This window comes from Amblyraja radiata, chromosome 20 (assembly GCF_010909765.2).
Source record: "Amblyraja radiata isolate CabotCenter1 chromosome 20, sAmbRad1.1.pri, whole genome shotgun sequence".
In the NCBI taxonomy this organism is placed as follows: domain Eukaryota; kingdom Metazoa; phylum Chordata; class Chondrichthyes; order Rajiformes; family Rajidae; genus Amblyraja; species Amblyraja radiata.
This window is the reverse complement of record NC_045975.1, coordinates 27349938-27370613: the sequence shown is the minus strand read 5'-3', so window position 1 is coordinate 27370613 and position 20676 is coordinate 27349938. Positions and strand designations below refer to the sequence as shown.

General features: G+C 42.8%; 1 protein-coding gene across 2 annotated transcripts in view; it reads right to left on the bottom strand.

Moving 5' to 3' along the window:
- Positions 1–551: 551 nt before the first annotated feature.
- Positions 552–20676, bottom strand: part of LOC116984779 (triokinase/FMN cyclase-like) — a 54493-nt gene continuing 34368 nt past the window's right edge. The window contains exons 9-14 of one of the 2 annotated variants that reach the window (XM_033039148.1): positions 19315–19404; positions 15752–15868; positions 14508–14627; positions 10344–10481; positions 4021–4127; positions 552–738 (exon numbers count right to left, since the gene is read on the bottom strand). In XM_033039148.1, the coding sequence (XP_032895039.1) occupies positions 592–738; positions 4021–4127; positions 10344–10481; positions 14508–14627; positions 15752–15868; positions 19315–19404 (719 nt within the window). In that variant the 3' untranslated portion in view covers positions 552–591. The remainder of the gene's footprint in view (positions 739–4020; positions 4128–10343; positions 10482–14507; positions 14628–15751; positions 15869–19314; positions 19405–20676) is intronic. The other variant, XM_033039149.1, reaches the window with a different exon arrangement.

The following is a 20676-nucleotide window of genomic DNA, read 5'->3' as shown; positions in this document are numbered from 1 at the left end:
TCTAACCATCCATTCTCTCCATCTCAAGTGACAGTGGCTGCAATATGTACCATCTACAAAAAGCACTGTGTTAATCACTGTTTCTGTAACAACACCTCCAAAACATCTGATCTATTTTACCAAGAGAGACATGTGCAGCAGGTGCTTGGGGACATCATTATTTGCAGAGTCCTTTCCAATTTGCACCCAGTCTTGATTTCGAAATGTATCACCATTCCTTCATTATTTCTTGTTCATAATTCTGGAATTCCTTTCTCAACAGCACTGCAGGAGTATCTTCAGAAGGACTGCAGGATGCAAGAAAGCAGCTCATCACCATGCTCCAATGGGCATTTAAGGATGGTCTTAAGGGCAAGCCCACCATGCAATGCCTAGATTTCTGAAAGTAAATAAGTAAAACCAACATATGCATGATAAAGGCACACCTTTGGAGATAGGTCATGAGTTTCCATATTTAAATTCAGCATTGAAGAAGGTACATCAATTTACACCTGTTTGAAAATACCTGTTAGAACCCCTGAGGTACTGTCTCACTATTCCCACATAATCACTTCCTACAACCATTTACCCTTTTCACTTTACCAATGTAATTTACTTGTTTTGAACCCTTTGAACTGAATGTGCGCCCACTGACCTTTTCAACGCTCCAATCGCAGAATCCAATGCCAATGCCCAGGCAGAAGGTTTGTTGTTATTTTTCACATTTGGTGCTGCTGCCATCAAGGCAATACTGTACAGCTACAATAGAAAGCGCATTTCTTTATGAATTGTCCAAAACCACTAAAACAATTATCAGAATACTGAAAACACTCAAGTGATTCAGAGTAGCTAAAGTAGAATTATCCTTGCATTGAGTTGAAAATGGTAATTAGGGATAGGCAATAAATGCTGGATTTGACACTAACATCTGGATTCAGACGTTCAATTTTTAATTGAGAAAAAAGATCAAGGTTAAGAACTAGTTTTAACTATCAGCACATTGTGTCTATCTTTGGTGTAAACCAGCATCTACAGGTCATTCTAACACATTACTCTGTGGTCAGTTCTTCAAATGATTACAACATCTGCACCATTCAAGATACATTTCTTCGCTTCCTCCTCGTTGTTCAGTTAGCAGAGGAAAACTAACTTGCTGGGAGAGATTAACATGAAGGCCAGACTGCTCATTCCCAGATCATCAATCAACAAATATTTATCTTCTCACTGCTTCTGTGTAGGTCCATCATGTATAGTTGTCAGATGGTAAAATATTTTAGAGAAAAATTGCCTGTCTACATTAATTTGTTCTTGTAGCGAAGAATACAAGGGAAGATTAGTCACTCGAATGTTCAAAAGCTGTCATATAAATTATATTAGCAATTATAATGAAGACATGTCAATCAAAAAGGACAAAACTGCAGAACACCCAACTTCCATCTAAGTGCAGCAAGCCAATGGGAGCACCGAGATTCGTATCAAAGCACTTGTTATACGGACCAGGATGTTTACAATTATTGCTTCATTATTAGCCATGTGAAAATACTGAATATTATACCAAGGAAGTAGCATCAAAACACTGTGGTGATTTGAAAATAAGGTTCACCAGCACTCTACAAGCAACCAGTGTGTGGATGATAAATGCGTCCACATTATCGTAGCATAGAGTGGAATAAATAAAGAACTCGAGCAGGCCTGCCAATGTGCAGTGTGAAAAGCACACAACGTTTGCTGAATCCTGCACTGGGTTTGATGCCTTTAATGCAAAGATAAGAATGGCAACTAAGTGAAACTAAGAAGCTGGTAATCTGAAATAATTGCAGCACATGCTCACATGGTGAGGAACTATCTGTGGAGCCAGAAACAGAGATAAAACGTCAGGTCAATGTTCTGTTCCCTTGAAAGGTCAAACATGTGAAATTGTTTCTTTCTCTAGATGCAGCTTGATCTACTGAAAATTCCAGACTTCTCTTTTTATACTAAACGAGACCAAGGGGGAGACCCGTTGGGCCCCATCCCCTCAACGTGCGGGGGGGGGGGGGGGGGGGGCGGCCTTCGGCGTCACACGCACACACTAACCAACCAACCCTCCCACACACACTATCCCCCCCACTTGATATTATATTAATATTATTAATTCGCTCCTTTTACCCCATCCCCCGCCCTATCCACTCACGCATAACCCCCAACTGCGCAGGCGCCGCTAGAGGGGGGGGGGTGGAGAGGGAGGGGGAGGGGGGTAGAGATTGAGGGGTGGAGGGGGCAGTGTAACAGGGGAGGGCTGGTTCCTGAACGTAATACTCCACCACTCACCCATAGGTCCCAATATTCACCACTCCCTAGAGAGGGAGAGGGCAGAGAGGGGGGTGGGGCAGACAGGAAGGGAGGGGCAGAGAGGAAGGGGGTGCAGAGAGGAAGGGGGTGCAGAGAGGAAGGGGGGGCAGAGAGGGGGGGGGGGACAGAGAGGGGGGGACAGAGAGGGGGGGAGACAGAGAGGGGGGCAGAGAGGGCCCCCCTCCCCCCCTCCCCCCTCTTCCCCCTCCCCCCCACCCTCTCTCTCTCTTTCTCTGCCCCGGAGAGGGGGTAGAGAGGGAGGGGGAGGGAGTAGTGGCAGCACCTACCCAGGTCGTAGAGCAGGCCACCCCACCAGGCGCCGGGCCTGAGCTAGGCTGCGGCCGGCGAGGACCAGTGCGAGGCCCAGAGCGACCTGACGACGGTGAAAAACAGCGGAGATCCGGCCGATCGTGGCTGCCACGAGGGTAAGCCCACTCACCAGCATCACAGACGATCGGGAGGGGGTGATGGAGAGGAGATCGTCCCCTGTGACGGCCGCCACGGCAACTTTTCCACTGTGCTTGTCCACGGCCGCGCTGCGATAACAACCGCCGCCGCCATGTTGTAGAACTTGAAGGAGTCCAGCGGAGCGCGAAGCACGACTTGATCACGTGTTCAGCGACTTAAATCCAGAGCCCAGGTGGTGGGGAGGGCGGCTGAGCCACGTAACTCGCTGCTCGTGGAAAATAGTGCCCCTGCGCGTTGAAAATTCTGCGCAGCTGTCCGCGAGGAGCAAAGGCTTTGTGACGTCATCCAACTCGCTTCATGTTAGATTTTAAAAAGATGTCAGATTGGTGAACAATTTTAGTGAAAAACTCGGGAAATAATTAATCAAATGTACAAATGAGGGGATTTTTGAAATCATGAGGTAAATCTCTACCGGAATAAGTAAAAATTTCACCGTTACATCGGGTTTTCGAGATGTGAATCAAAGAAAAAGTTCAAGCAAGCAACCATCCCCACAAGTAAACATCCAAGATCAGTTTTATATTATAATAGATGTATTTCTTCTGTGTATAAAAATAATAAGAATGGATTTATTATCCATCTATGAAAATGACAAGGCAATGGTTAGGTTACGCAAGGTACCGAGGAGGGCGATGCAGTCCACAAAAACAATCACACTGCAGTAATATAAAGCGGGTGTAATTAACCTGGATTTCAATCCAATGCAGTGTAATTGTCTACAAATTAAACCAATAGACCAACTGAGCACATTTCAGTAATACTGTACAGCAATTTTATTGTGCTCTATTGGCTGCACCATACGTTCACTTAATGGAAACTCGCTCTTACCAAACTTATGCGGAAAACAAGGAAGTAAATAAACACAATGTTTTTTCAAATTTGTACTTCTTGATACATGCAGATGATGCAGCTTTTCTTACAGAAAATTGAGATATTTTGGAAAGAGGGGTTTTCTCTGAATTGAACCCCCATTCCCTCCAATGTGAGTGTCATTTGTACTCATATTCATATATATCAAAGCACAAGAAATAGTTATTCTTTTGTTTTACTCCAGGGCAACTGCATTTTTTAAACACAGAGCTGCAATATGCAGTTCTTTGCAATCTAATTTCTTGACTAGCACATCTTAAATCACCAAAAGTTCCGTTGTGTCACCAGATTACTAGTTGCTCAACCATCAAGTTGTTCTCTGTTCCTTCACTTTTATGCTCCATACTGGAAATTTGAGCATTTTAGACTTACCGCACCTGAAGTCCCGCCCATATGATCTCGAATCAATCTCCCGAGGCACAATAGGAGCTGATGACCATAGCCAGGAATTGCATCAGATGCCAGCAGGTTCTTGATGGCTGCAAATACATTTTTTTTTAAAAACAGCTTCTCAGATATCAGGTTTGGTGAACAAATTTCCAACTGATTTGTGTAAAACAGATTTAAGTTGAAACCCTTTCTTTGCATATTTTATATCCCTATTTTAAGTATCTCTGACAAAAAAAATCTGCACTTCTGTATCACTTTTTAAAAAACATAATCTTCTTTAGGTCAACAGTACTTCAAATGTGATCATAGTGGCCAATCTTATTGTTGCCTCCATGATAAGACTTCTAAATAATTAATTTAATGGTTCAAATTCCTATTAGGGACTTTTGTCCACTGAAACTATATGTTAGGAATTCAAAGAAATTGTCAGGTCAGGCAGAATTTTTCACCCATTAAGATCTCGTATGCCATGTTAACCTTTCTATATGAATAGTCAGATCATCAACTTGTGGCATAAGGCTTAAAAATATTCCAAAAGATTGCATTGGGAGAAGAACAAGAAATTCAGTTAATGTCTAAGAAATGATTCATTCTTTCAGTAAGTAATTGCCATCTGGATCAAACCTTCTTAAATATACTTTGAATGTCAAAGATCGTTTCTTAAAAAGCAGATAGCAACAAAAACTGTTAAAGGTTAAACCATGGCAATCTTTAATTGATTCGTCAGACGGGAGTGGCAAGACTACATTGAGCACAAACATTGCTCAGTGCTTCTCCGGCTCCACTCACAGAACTAAGGAAAGTTAGCACAATTATACATTTTTCTTATCAGTAGAACACTCCTACCAAGTCTGAATATGGCACGACTGAAAGATTCTGCAGCCTTTCAGAACATAAGAAAAGTTGGGTCCAAATCAAGCTAATCCAATAACAAGTTATTACTTATCTCTGGAGCGTCAGCTATTTTTTCAATCTTGGCTTCTTTATGGCCTTGAAAGAAGCACATGTTATTATTGCAGGATTCCATCTTAATTTCATTATTGAATAGACAACCTGTCCTCCATATTGTGTTCCATATAATTTACGAAGTCATTCAGACATGGCACCGAGCCATTCTTTTGTTCTACTAGTCCATGCTTTTGTAGAAGAACGACTCCATTTTAGATTTGACTATTAGCTCTTTCATTCCCTCCTTTTTATCAAACATGATAACATTCACAGTCCTTGGTAGGTACACACAATGGTCGCAAGTATTAGAGCAATGATTCACTGAATGATAGAGCCATAATGTATCACAGTACCCCAAACCAAAGGTATGGCTACCAGTTCAATAGCACCCCAAAGTCCATCAAACCAATGGCATGGAAACCAGTTCTCACTCTCTTCATTGACAACCATCCTGATGAAGCTTGTTTAGGATCAATGGATCAGGTGCCACCTGTAGGCGGTGTAATCCTTTCAGCCGATATTGGGGTTGTGCCATAAAGTTTGCACCTGTCCGAGGGTGTTGCCAGACTCTTCGTAGATCGTTGCGCAGGTGTTTCCCCCTCTTGGCCTGTACTGGGGTTCACCACCTTGAGCTAGATGCTAGCGTATCATGGGTTTGGACAGCTTCCCTTCCCAGTAGGTTTGGGTGGCCTGCTTTCGTAGAAGTGGCTACTGAACTGGAAGCCAAAGACAAATGTGGTCTGTATCGACGTAGAAGGTGCCTCTGAAGTTGATGGCGTTGAACTCCTCAAATCCGACAGTAAGGTCAGGGTCTGCAGTAACTCCCTGCCCTTGTTGCACACTACCCAGTTAGGAACGATCTGCATCGTCCCCTTTGGAACTTCCTCAGGTCAGTCTCACTGATAGCGCTGTTCTCGGGGCACATGTCATAGATATCTGGGACGTTGTTGTCAAAGTCGTCCTTGCAGTCGTATCCTCTGCTGTTACCATCGCATCGATCTGGTCAGGGTTGGGAACAAAACAGCAATTGTCCTTCTCATCAGAAACGCCATCATTGCCATCCTCATCAATGTCCTGATTGTCATCACTCTCAGGGACGGAAATCCCGGGGGGGCCAGGGGACACACGTCCCACCCCTGTTTTGAGAGGTGGGGGGACGATGCCCCCCATTTTTTGTAATCCGGATTAAAAAACTCGGTGAAATCTCCGCTTTCCGCGAGACAGTGGAGGTGGGACTGATGATCAAGGGTGCCGATTAGATGAGAGAGACGTCGGTCAGCAGGCAATGGGGAGCGGGACATGATGATTCAGAGCGATGATTGGAGGAGGGAGGTGTCGGTCAAAGGTGGAAGTGGGGGGGTGGGACTCAGGATAGAGCTCGGTGATTGGAGGAGGGAGACGTCCTGATGGAGCAAAGATCACAGAACGGAGCTTGAATTGCATGCCCAGGTCAGAGATCACAAGCGAAAAACACTCTCGGCAGCCCTGGACACAGACCTGCGCCTCATCTGCAGCCAGGATCGATCCCGGGTCTTTGGCGCCGCAACCGCCACTGGGCTATCCCCGTCCCCTCCCGAGTGCCCCAACGCCCAGGGGTGGCCAGAGACGTCGGGAATCAGACAGTAGCGGTGCCCCCAGCCAGCACAGAGAAGCAGCGCTAAATCTAGCTCAACTCTGCCTGTCCCGCCAGGTTAACATACCGCCCTGCCTGGACTTACGGGAACAACGGCCCAGGTTTACAGCCAGCGCGGAGAAGCAACGCTAGCTCCACAGCTCCGGACTGGTGTCCCGTCAGTCCAGATAGGGCTGTAGGTGAACCCGGCGAGACAGGCAGTGTTGAGCCGGATTTAGCGCTGCTTCTCCACGCTTGCCGTAAGCCTGGGTCGTCTTCCCGTAATTACCGTCCACAGGGCCCACGGCTGAAGCCTCCGAAGCCTCGCGTGTGTGTGAGTGTGCGCATATGCGCGCGGCTGCCAAGAAATTGTGTCCCCCCCATGTTTTGATAGTGATTTCCGTGCCTGAATTTTCACACTGATTACCCACCAGGTCTGAGTCGTTGTCTTCCTGGATAGGGTTATGCATAATCTCTTTCAAGAGGTCCTTCTGTTTCAAAATGTTCAGCTTCTCTCTCTCTCTCTCTTGACCCGTGGTCATATGATAGAGCTCAAAATGCTTCAAGATTGTTGATCAAATGTGGTTTGTCTATCCAAAGTTGTGACCAAAGGCTTTGCACTTCCTCCTAATCTGTAAAGATGTTCTTTCTTCTGTATGGTTCAGCTTTATATGGCTCTGCAGGTAGCGATCAATCAGAAACACCTTGTACCTCCAGGGTGGGGGCAAGGTCTTTCATGCACCTCTTCATGCTGCTCTTTGATATGTTTCTTAAGTCCATCAACTCCTCTATAAACAGCACAGCAACCCTTATACTGACATCAATACATGGTGGGGAAATCTTCCCTTTCCATGTTTGACTTTGGTTTCCGGCCAAGTTTTTGTCCAGATTGTTTCTTCATATCCTTAATATTGCACTTCTTAACTGGTAACTTATTCTTCTTCCAATATGGTTGAAAAGACTCATCTGAAGAACCATTCTTAACTTTTATTTCTCTGTCATCTTCACTTGATAAATACCTTTCAGAAAGATCATTGGACTCCAATCCATCCACAACATCATTTCTTATAGAAGATGCTTCATTGCAGTTAACTGTTTTTTTCCACATTTAATGGTTGAGTTGCATATTCTACCTGAACCTTTTCCCAAGAGCACTCTGTATATTCAGGATCTGAGCATAAGAACATATCCTTCTTACATGGGGGTTCCCAGTTGTTCACATTCACTGACTGCGAAGTGGCTCCGCTCTATGAACAAGGCTGAAAGTCTGCGAACATTGGGACAGGTTGATGCTTCGCAACATTATCACCCTCACCATTTTCAGTAACTGTTCCATTCCGAGGTGAAAGGGTTATTGAACCATCCAGAACTTCCTCCATTGAGTCCTTATTTCTACTGGATGGGCACAGTCCCTCATTCAAAACAACGCTGCGACTTGAATGCATGTCCAGGATGTAACTGTGGCCCTCTGTTGTCAGAGTTCTGAACAGTCCTTCCAATTGCTAGGATTCTGCCTGATTCACCTCTAACCCATTGCAGACATTGGACTTTGTCTCTGGAACTGGTGTACTATAATGCTGAGAACGATATTCTCCACACTAACCTTTCCTTTGCTCTACCTATTGTAGGTGAGCCTGGCTTGATCGCATTTATTCATGTTAATCCTTTGTGTCTTGCTGACATTGAAAAAGGGTGCAAGATTCTTTAGACTTGTCATTTAGCTGTTGAATAACTATTAATTGGGTTCCTGCTTAATGAATGTTTCTATACTTAGCTGACGATTCAATTTCAATAGGTTTGTTTTTATCTATATTCTGGGTCAAGGGAATAACCATGGACATATGAACATTCAAATTGTGAGCCTTCTCAAACTGCTTCTCACATTGGTCACAAGCAAATTCCAGCTTCTGCCTTGTGCTTGGTCATATGGTATTTCAAGGATGCTCTTTGCCTGCACTGGAAACCACAAACTTCACACTGCAAAGGTTTTGCTCCAGTACGTCGCATTTGTTGAACTGACAGTTGTTTCCGCTGTTGAAAGTCTGTCCACATTCATCACAAATGTAGTTTCTTTTCACAAATCGAGTCGTTCTTTCTCCCAAGTCGTCCATCAGCGTGTGAAAGCAGCATTCTTCTTCCTTCTCCATCAATGCCTACTGGCTGTCTGATCCATCTCAACTCAGCTCCTCACTTTGATCCCGGCTGGTATTTACCTCAATCCAGTTCTGTAACTGAGTTGCACTCCAAAATCAAGGCTTTTCAACTCCACAACCTGATTGCTCTCCTTCAGCAGTTGTGTGATGGAAGCGAGATGGTCATTTTCAGACTGGGCATTGGTGAGCACATTTTTCATCTGTTTCAGCTCGGTCTGTAGTTCCGGGATAAACTGCCACCTTTTTCTGGTTACTTCAAGAACCTGTGGTAATTGATCCATCTTGGTCAGTGTTATAAGCGTAAGGACAGTTGTCAGCCTTATTCAGGACGTCTTGGTGCAGGGGTGTTTCCCCAAGTCCAGTCAATCTGGGACAACCTAAGGATAAAAAGTAGGGTCAATAACCCCATTGTCCTTTCTTGGTTCTCCTCCATTTATAGTCAAACATATCATATGTCTTCAACGGGAGTAATCTTCAATCTTCACGGCTGTTGGTGTCGTAGTAGCACCTGGTACAGTCCCCTCCAACAGTCCCAATTTTGTCCGATCCCAGTAGTATGGACTGTGTCTGTGTTCAACTGACAGTGGCTTCTGCATTTTCAACACCTGTGAATGCAAGACTGACAAGGTTGTGCTTAATTGCTGTGAGTGTGTCATTATTTCATTGCTGTGGGCCTGTAGGTCATAACTAACTTCCACACTCTTTACTGTCCTATATATTCCCTCCACTAATCCAGAATTCTATGGGTGGTGGGGGTTGTGAGATCACTCTTTAACTACTTACAAGGCAGATCCTTTAAAAATAGATAATTATTTAAAAAAACAATTTAATACCTTAAATGGCACAAGCCATTCTTTTGTTCTACTAGTCCATGCTTTTGTAGAAGAACGACACCATTTTAGATTTGACTATTAGATTTGACTATTAGCTCTTTCACCTTGATGACTTGGTTGGTAAATGCATTGCTTAATCTACTAAACCACCCAATAAACAAACCTACAACTTCCATATCTGTTTAAAGCAGGTAAATTCAGTTGGAGCATTGCAACTAATAATCAATCAAGATTTATTTTCCTGATCATAATTTCCGCTAGCTAACATGTACGTGTGGATGTTAGCCAAAAATAAAAAAATCTTGCAGCATCCTCCAATTTGAATGAATGATCAGGATTTACTGCCAATGCTTCTATACAAACAGGGTGAATAACATTTCTGAAAAAAACACAGGATAAATGTCAAGGAACAGAATTTAATGGTGAAGGCTTTGAAATAATTACATTATTATAGTCCTGGTCTATGAGAGAAAAGACACATGCAATTGGAAATGAGCTGTACATTCTTATTGAAATTGGATTAATTGTAATTTTTAATCTCAATTTACAATATTCATATGAAATCAATATACTTACTCAGCCAGAGATCTTTCTGATGGAAATGCTGGGAGCCATCAGGTCATCTGATTCAGTGATTTGAAGTGATTTAAATTCATAAATTGTTGCTGTTTCAGACAATTTTAAATAATCCAATTGATACTGATAATTTTGAATAACATTTATTCTCAAATTCTGAGTTACATTCTGCCAGAAACTGACCGTGAGCTGCCCTTACATGTGTACTTCCACAATCGCCATCTCCTGCTTCCCGATCCAGTTCATTCAATTCCTCTTCCATCTGAAGCAGAGTGGTGCAGACCATATCCAGGATAGACCGTACCTTATCCACGAAAGGGCCTATAAAGTAGGATAAATGTAATGCATGTGTGCCAATCTTGCTTCCTGTAATATTTATATGTGCTACTACATCTTAGTTTTCCAATCCATAAAATATGTAAAATAGGCAAACCCTCGGTTTCTGTTCCTGAGAAATATCTGTAAGTTGATTTATCTGTATGTCAGATGCATTCATTTTCCATAACTACCTATATCATACTACCTAAATATCTACATTACTAAAACTTTTTGTTGTGTTTGTGTATATATATGTGTGTGTGTGTATATGTGTGTGTGTGTGTGTGTGTGTGTGTGTGTGTGTGTGTGTGTGTGTGTGTGTGTGTCTCAATCTGGTTAATTCCTATTTTCTTCCAAACGCTAGGCCACAGACTTCCCATTTCCCCACATTCTACTCAATTTTCCCCCGTGGAGGCAATAAACATCTTCCCGTCGCATTTCCACCTATATTTCTGAACTTTTTGATCCTTGAAATTTAAAAAACAGCCCAAACTCAACCAGTTTTGAGGAAAAATAACTGACTGTCACAATGCCTCACAGTGCACCAATCACAATGGGCTCTCAAGCTGGCTGCCAACTGCCTCAATGACATCACAATGGGATGTTGCTCCTGTCCTCTCCGACTTCCCCTCCTCTCCCCTCACCTCTCTCTCTTCCCTCTTTCTCACTCCCCCTGTCCCCTCTCCAACTCTCCTCCACTTCCCTCTCTCTTTCCCTCTCTCTCCCCCTCAATAGCGCACCAACTTTATCTCCCCCTCAGTATATATATATTTTTCTAATCAAAAGAGTGGTGAAATATTGCTTTGGGGAACAGGCTGCGTTGGGGGACCAGGCCTCCCGTGGGGGCTATGGGTGAGTGGTGGAATATTGCGTTGGAGAACGGATTGCCTTAGGGGACCAGGCCTCCCGTGTTACAATGACCCAACGGGTCCCACTTAGTAATTTCATCAAATATTCACCCAAACTCTGCTCTTAATTAAACTAATGCAATATATACTCTACATAGTCATTAATGAACACCTTAAAATATGTTGTTATTACTATTTCAAAAAATGCTTTAAAATGTATGGGAGAATTTGCATAAAGTTTTATTTCTATGTCAGGTCAAGCGTAAACTCGGGTGGCCTGGTACTAATTCTGGTTATTCACATTTTTGTCCAAAATTAACAATTCATAAAGCTGTAATCCCATGTTCACTCTTTTGCTTCTAGAACATTGGTCTATATTTAGTAAATTCAATTCCGAGGATAATTGAGAAAAACATAGATTAAGCAAGGACAGTCAGCTTGTATTTGCTCAGGGAGGGCCAAGATGGACTATCCCGATTGCATTTTTATAGCGAAAATAAGGAGGGTCAATGAGGGCAGATAAATCTCAGCAAGACTTCAGAAAATGGGAGACTGGTCAAAAAGTAAACATGCATGGGATCCAAAGGGGAGTAGCAAATTGGATCCAAAATTTGCTCAGCAGAGGTAATGATTGATGTATGTTTTTATGACTGGAACTTTATCATCAGTGCCGCCCATGTGGTTTAATAATTAACCCTTGGGTTCTTATTGTGTTTATTAATGATTTAGACTTAAATTTAGTGAACATGATAAAGAAAATGGCAAGTTTACAGATGGTACGCCAATTAACTGTGGGAAGACGAAGAAAGCTTTCAACTTCATGATATTAAATATGGCCTGGTCAATTTAGTAGAAACATGGCAAATTAAGGTATAGACAAAACAAGAGAAGATATTTTAAATGGAAGGTTATTAGGAGGAGTAGAGGAGCCATGGAGTGCATGCCTATGGATCCTTTAAGATTTCAAGACAAATAGATAAGGTATTGAAAGGTATAAGGGATATTTTTGTTTATTGAAAACAAGATGTGTATCTTTTAACTGTAACTTTGCTTCTTACAGAGTGGAGTTGAGACTTGAAATATCTCAGCAAAGACCTCATGAATAGCAAATCAAACTTGAGGAACTGTATGACCTAATCCTGTTCCAACTTCTTAATTTCTCATGAAGGAGTTACTATTATTTAGAAGACAAAAAGAGCAGCTAATTAGTGCACTTAAAGATACTACGTAAAAAATTTGAATAAGCTGCTTCAGTGTTAATTGGAAAGGCAACACAAAAAAATATTTTGTATACCTTTATTTTCACTGAACAAGAGGTTTGACAAGATAGACACAGAAGGCTGGAGTAACTCAGCAGGATAGGCAGCATCTCTGGAGAGGAATGGGTAACATTTCGGGTCAAGACCCTTCTTCAGACTGAATCAGGTTGAGGGAGTCTAGAGATATGGAAGGGTAAGGTGTAAAAACAATACATCAAAGCTGGTGATGATAAGGAAATGTAGAATGGTTCATTGTTAGCTGAGGTAACAGTAAATTTACTGTAAAATGAATCAGAACAGTGAAACTAGTCGGAGAACTAGGGTGGGAGAGGGATGGAGAGAGAGGGAAAGCAAGTGTTACAAAATTAGAGAAATCAATATTCATACCGCTGGGTTATAAGCTGCCCAAGCAAAATATGAGGTGCTGTTCCTCTAATTTGCGATGGGCCTCACTCTGACCGTGGAGGAGGCCCAGGACAGAAAGGTCAGTGTGTGAATGGGAGGGGGAGTTAAAAGTATTTAGCAACCGGGAGATCGCGTAGGTCTAGGCGGACTGCGCGAGGTTCGGCAAAACAATCGCCGATATATAGGTTTGACTTGGCATCTTAACCAAACGCTCCTCCCACAACGACACAACACAATTTTACTAATGTACCGAAAATGTCATCAATCATAATATCCTCAAATCAACAGTGTTACGACTAAGCTAAGCTCATATCCAAATAATGAGAGGAAAAACTTACATCATTTTCTGACGAAATATAAAAGGTTAACTATACATCTGGATATCACCTAAATATTTATTATGCTGTAAACCAAATAACTCCTACTATATTTGAAAGGAACATATTGTATTGTATTGTATTCAAATGTATTGTCATTGTCTCAGTTAGAGACAACGAAATGAATTTCCCTTACAGGCAGTATCATAAAAATAAAAATAAATAAATAATAACATATTAAAAATAAAATAGAATTTTTAAAAAAGCACAAACACTGAAAGTCCACGACACAACATAACACAGTGGCACCAAGGTGAGGAAGGCACCATAATCCAGCCAGCCTCCCCTCCGTTCTTCCCAGATGTTCACTCGTGGTCGAGGCCTTCCTAGCACCCGCAGTCGCCGCCCCGGGTGGCCCGATGTTCAGGCCCTCACGCCGGGCTGGCGGAACGCCGACGCCGAACCCCGACGGTGAACATCCTCCTCCTCAGCGGCCCGGACCTCCTGATCAGCCGCCTCCCGCAGCCGGAGTCCGCAGCTCCCGAGTCCGCGGGCAGAGTCGCAGGACCCCGCGCTGTCCATCAGCGCCGCCCGTGTTGGGAGCCCGCAAACCGCAGCTCCATGATGTCGGTGCAGCAGGTCCAGCACTCCGGGCTCCAGACGGCGATCCCCGGTAAGGCATCGCCAGCCCCGCGATGTTACAGCGCTGTCCCGCCGCTGCTGGAGCTCTGGTCGATCCCGGCAGGAAAGGCCGCGCCAATCCAGTAGGTAGGCCGCTGGGGGGCAGGGCGAGGACGCGACTCGAATAATAGTCGCGTCCTCTCCAGGAACCGTGCCCTCTTCCCCCACATAAAAACACAAAAAAAACCCACAAAAAAACCCACTTTTACATAACTAAATAAACAAAAAAACAAAAAGATACCGGGCTGTAGGTGGAGGCTGCTGGCACCAGCGCCACCGGAAGTACAACTGTATGATGCAAAGGAATCAGATTTGCTTGTTTTTCACAGATTTTATATTAGTTTGGCCGCTTCTCTTCCTCTCCGCACGACTCCCTCCCCCCACCATCACTCCAACCAACACTTTCCAAGTTATTTTCTGCATTCTTGCTCTTGTTTTGATTCAATTATCATCTGTAACTTGTCTTTGAATTTATGACACTACTGAAATTATGTTTTATGTGGTGGAGTTACAATTCACCTGATCCAGGAGGGGTATCTCTATGGTCAGGTTCCAAGTGTGGGACACTCAGAGTCCTACATTTCCGTACCAGATTACGTCTTGATACATTGGCCCAACCGGGGGCTGAAGTAGGCATGTCTGTCGGAACAACAAAGAGCAGAATTTTGTTACATGAAAGTGTATTGAAAAATAGATATGCACAGGAACAATGCAATCCCCACTGTGATTCATTTATTTTTTTATAATTGCAAAGCAATTTGAAAATATGAAACTAGGCCAAAATAAGTTCCTAATTTTTCCATAATGTCTTAATAAACTCTTATAGTGATTTAACACTCAGACAAGTTAATACAATCTCAGTTTAATGGAGAAGGTACTGAAATAGCTTGAACTTCTTGTCATTTGCATCTAAAAGAAATTGTATGCAATGAGGTTAAGAATGAAGCTTATATTAATACTGTACACAAATGACCAATATCCACCATAAACCCTATTACCACAATGATTTAAGTTATAATTACTGTCCAGTTTTTTTGCGATCACTCTTCCATTCTCCCAGTTAATCAGTTTGTCACACTTTTTTCAAATGAAGCTACTTTCCAAATCAGTTCTGCTGTTAGGTCTTTTTTTCTCCCTCCCAGCACATTTGATAGGTCCCATTCCATTTACAGTAATTCCGCCCCATTTTAGACCCGACTTCCCAAGGCTACAATTGGGTTCCTATATAGTCCAGAACACTTTTCAAAAGATGAATGTAAAGGTGAAGGTACTTCTTTCAATTTAGGAAACCATATTCATGATCACAATGTGATCCTTACATGGAGCTGAGGTGATCATTATCGTAAGCTTTATCATGAGTTTTTGCCCGCTTGCACTTTATGCGTCCAACCCATTCTCATTTGACACTTCATCTTTTGACAAGCTATTGTATGGTCTTCCAAAAGTAACAATAGCATCTTTGGGTTTTTTGCAAAGCTGTCCCTTTACCATGCTATTTTCCCTTGTATTACTTTTTTTCATATTTTGTTCTGAATTGTTATCCAACATAGTTCTTTTTTTGTCTTTTATTTCCTTTAGTGCTGTATCTTAAATGTTCTCTTTAATTTGATCATGGCTCTGAAGGCTGTTTCTTATTTTACAGATGCCGTCAGCCTGCTCTACTTTTCTGCAACTATGCTGTTTTATTTCAGATTTCCTACTTTTGCAATATTTTGCTTTTACTTTTGTATATTTTATAGCAGTTTTTCCCCAAAAGCACTCACCCAGAAGTTTCAACAATTCTGGATCCACATGCATCATGGACAAAGAGGTTCCTCCCATTTCCAATGACGTTGTATACGACCCTACATAGGCCCTTTCAATAAAGACCTGTTTACTCTCTGAAAGAGATACCCAGAAAATATTATGTACTCCGCGACATAATAATTTTCCTTTATTTTTAAAGGATTATCAATTTAACAGTGCAATTCAACAAACTTCTAAAAAGAAACATGCATTCATGTCCAAACAAAGAAGATAGAATAAGGAAACATAAAAAATGTGGAATGGCTCTAGATTCAAGAACCTTACATTTATATCAATACAAATTAAAATCCGATCACTTTCATTCTGTGGACAGAGATGTTACAATGCGTCCATTTATTCTTTGGCTCTGGATTGGAATCAAATATTGGTAGGGCAAATTAAATGGAATGAAAAAAATAAGGAAATATACAAGAAAAAAAGACGACGACGGGACTTGTGTATGATCACTGAACAGAACAAGAGAAATGGATGAGACTGCAGTACCAGAAATATTTTCCACAATAAAGGAGACCAACAGCCACCCCTCTGCATTAGTTTTACGTGAGGGAATAGCTTAAGCCTGTTCAGCATTCTCTGATGTTTCTAACTTCACATTTATGGTTGTGGCCTACCACTAAATGCAGAGTTAACTCATGGGGTCTGAAGAAGGGTTTTGGCCCGAAACGTTGCCTATTTCCTTCGCTCCATAGATGCTGCTGCACCCGCTGAGTTTCTCCAGCATTTTTGTGTAACTTCATGGGACTTTTACTGACTAAAAGTTGACCAATTTTTTAAATCTGTATACCCTGGGGACAAGAGTCTTTGATGTACCAGGGCCAGCGGCTCCCGGTGGGCGGCGCGACTCACGTCGCAGCGGCCTCTGCAGTCCATCTGTCTTTTTATTATTTTTTGTCTTGTTTCAATGTAGTTTTTATTTTTTTTTGACGGGGAATGTGTGTGTGGGGGGGGCGGGGAAACTTTTAAAATCTTTCCCCTGCACGGAGAACCCGACCTTTTCCTTGTCGGGTCTCCGTTGTCGTTGGGGCTGAGCAACGTGGAGCGGCCTCCAGCAGGAACGATCTAGGGCTCCAGTCGCGGAGCTGCGGACCTACTCACCATCGTATAGCTGGCCGAGTTCGGAGCGGGTGGAGCTGTGGTGGCGCTCGGCTGCGACCCGACCCCCGGAGATTCGGAGGCTTACCGCAGGTCTGGTGGACAGTAATACCGGGTGCCCGCGGGTCCCTGCTGGGAGACCGCTTTTCGGGGCTTCCGCAACGGCGACTTCACTCGCCCGAGTTGCGAGGTCGAAGAGTACCTGGAGCGGGGCCTTACATCACCGCCCCGCGCGGCTTGGAATGGCAGTGGGACTTTGCTAGTGCCCGCCGGGGGCTCCAACAACAAGACCCGGAGCGCGGCCTTGCATCACTCGGCGCGGCATTAATGGCCGTGGGACAATTATCATCGCCCGCCGGGGGCTTTGACTCTGACATCGGGTGGGGAATTGGGGAATGCAGGGGAGGGATAAGTTTTTGCCTTCCATCACAGCGAGGAGATGCGCTGTGATGGATGTCTGTGTAAATTGTGTTGTGTCTTGGGTCTTTTTATTGTGTGTATGACTGCAGAAACAACATTTCATTTGAACCTCAATGAGGTTCAAATGACAAATAAAATTGTATTGTATTGTATTGAAAGGAAAAGCTATTTGAAAGGAAAAGCTATTTATACAATCAAAAACAAGATTCAGTTGGACACAAAATGCTGAAGTAACTCAGCGGGACAGGCAGACTGGAAAGAAGGAATGGGTGATGTTTTGGGTCAAGACCCTTCTTCAGACTGAGAGTCAGGGGAGAGGGAGACAATAGACAATAGGTGCAGGAGTAGGCCATTCGAGTCAGGGCCGCCATTCAATATCATGGCTGATCATCCACAATCAGTACCCCGTTCTTGCCTACTCCCCATATCCCCTGACTCCGCTATCCTTAAGAGCCCTATCTAGCTCTCTCTTGAAAGTGTCCAGAGAACCGGCCTCCATTGCCCTCTGAGGCAGAGAATTCCACAGACTCACAACTTTCTGTGTGAAAAAGTGTTTCCTCATCTCCGTTCAAAATGGCTAACCCCTTATTCTTAAACTGTGGCCCCTGGTTCTGGACTCTCCCAATGTTTCAATAAGATATCCTCTCATCCTTCTAAATTCCAGCGTATACAAGCCCAGCCGCTCAATTCTCTCAGCAAATGGCAGTCCCTCCATCCCGGGAATTAACCTTGTGAACCTACGCTGCACTCCCCTCAATAGCAAGAATGTCCTTCCTCAAATTTGGAGACCAAAACTGCACACAATACTCCAGGTGTGGTCTGACTAGGGCCCTGTACAACTGCAGAAGGACCTCTTTGCTCCTATACTTAACATCCACTTGTTATGATGGCCAACATACCATTCGCTTTATTCACTGCCTGTTGTACCTGCATGCTTACTTTCATTGACTGATGAACAAGGACCCCCAGATCTTGTTGTACTTCCCTTTTTCCCAACTTGACACCATTTAGATAATAATCTGCCTTCCTGTTTACCAAAGTGGATAACCTCACATTTATACGCATTAAACATCATCTGCCATGCATCTGCCCACTCCCCCAACCTGTCCAAGTTACCCTGCATTCTCATAGCAACCTCCTCACAGTTCACACTGCCACCCAGCTTTGTGTCATCTGCAAATTTGCTAATGTTACTTGTAATCCCTTCATCAAAATCATTAATATATATTGTTAATAGCTGCGGTCCCAGTACCGAGCCTTGCGGTACCCCACTAGTCACTGCCTGCCATTCTGAAAGGGACCCGTTAATCCCTTCTCTTTGTTTCCTGTCTGCCAACCAATTTTCTATCCATGTCAGCACTCTACCCCCAATACCATGTGCCCTAATGTTGCCCACTAATCTCCTATGTGGGACCTTATCAAATGCTTTCTGAAAGTCCAGGTACACTACATCCACTGGCTCTCCCTTGTCCATTTTCCTAGTTACATCCTCAAAAAATTCCAGATTAGTCGAGCATGATTTCCCCTTCGTAAATCCATACTGATTTGGATCGATCCTGTTACTGCTATCCAAATGTGCCGCTATTTAAATGTGTTGCTACATTTTTAATCATTTATATAGGGATATAATTAGGATCACTTTTCCAGCGATCTATAAAACCTTTTAGGAAATGGGTATGTGGCCTCCTACCAAATGGTACTAATTTATCCTTCTGTACACTGAAAATCATTAACTATTTCCAGCCATGTTTATAAATTTGATACCTGCCTAATTTTCCAGATTTATTAATGTGTCTTTACATTTATGCCCAACAATTTAGTGTCATTCTCAGATTTAGTAATTAAAGCTTCAGATGCACAGATCATATATTTATGCAAATAGTCAGCAGCAATGATTCAAACTTGATTCCAATGGACTACCAGAGCAGGTAATTATCTTTAACCTCTATTCTTCCTGTTTTATAAAATGTTTGCGAACCATTGGGCTACTTGTGTACTCATTATTTACCCAGATATTTAATTGCAGAACCGGCCACAATGTTCAATTCAAGGCAGGACAACCCTCCAAGATTGTTCACTATCAGAACAATATGATCCCCTAGAAACAGAAAACAGTATTAAGATCAGTAAACAACCAGTAATCAAAACATACAGTTGAAATAGGTGCTATAAATTAATTTAGGAAATCAAATTTACATCACCACCATGAATCATACTACAAGCCCACACTTCAGAATCAAGACAATATATTTTCTGATCCGCAACAGGAAATTCAATCCAAACCTGTTTACCAACTAAATTTATATCTAGAAGCTCTCAGAATGTAGATAGATTTAGTGAGGCTGGCTGGCAGCTGCTCAAAATCACTTTATCTATGAGATCTCTCACATTCTCGCTTAACTCCTTTGCCACTAAACTCTTTATTACCTACTTCCCATTCTCCCATGGGCAATCTAGAACTTCACTTCTGAATTTCGTGCAGTCAGCCTGATTCTAACATGTGAATAACCTGCCATCCTTCACATGTATATTTTCAGGCTCAATTTTATTCCATATTTTTTGGTCACCTCACAATCCATATTTAATTTCCTATCTTTATCCCTCATAGCAAAGTACCTAGACAGTAGTTGAATTATGTGTTCTTCCAAAGCTTTATCTAATCATTGTTTCACCATGTTTTTGCCAAAAGCAAATGTTCCATTACTTCCTTTTACTGCAGGAGAAAAATGTAATCTGGAAAATCCTCAAGATTTTCCCCTGGTGCAGTTGCTGCCTAGCAGCACTTGCGGCACTGGAGACCCGGGTTCGATCCCGACTACGGGTGCTGTCGGTATGGAGTTTGTACGTTCTCCCCGTGATCGCATGGGTTTTCTCTGAGATCTTCGGTTTCCTCCCACATTCCAAAGACGTACAGGTTTGTAGGTAAATTGGCTTCGTAAATGTAAAAATTGTCCATAGTGTGTGTAGGATAGTGTTAATATGCGGGGATCGCTGGTCGGCGCGGATCCGGAGGGCTGAAGGGCCTGTTTCCGTGCTGTTTCTCTAAACTAAACACATTTTAGAAACGTTCCCACTTTGGACCTTTTGTTATGACCATTCAACTGTAGATTTGGACAGCTCAATTCCCCCATTACTGAAAACGTTTCACATCTTTGTAAGATCCTTCCTGTTAGTGAAAGGTCTATGGATTAATGCCAGTGGTGTAATTGCTCGCCCCCAATCCCTTGTTTAAATATGAAAAAAAATACATTATGGTTTGATTTCCCCAGGACACCATTCAGGATTGCAAAATTCTCTTTAATCAATACTGTAACCTCTCTCTTTCTATCCTTCTTACACTATATCCAGGAATAGTTAGGAGCCATTCAGT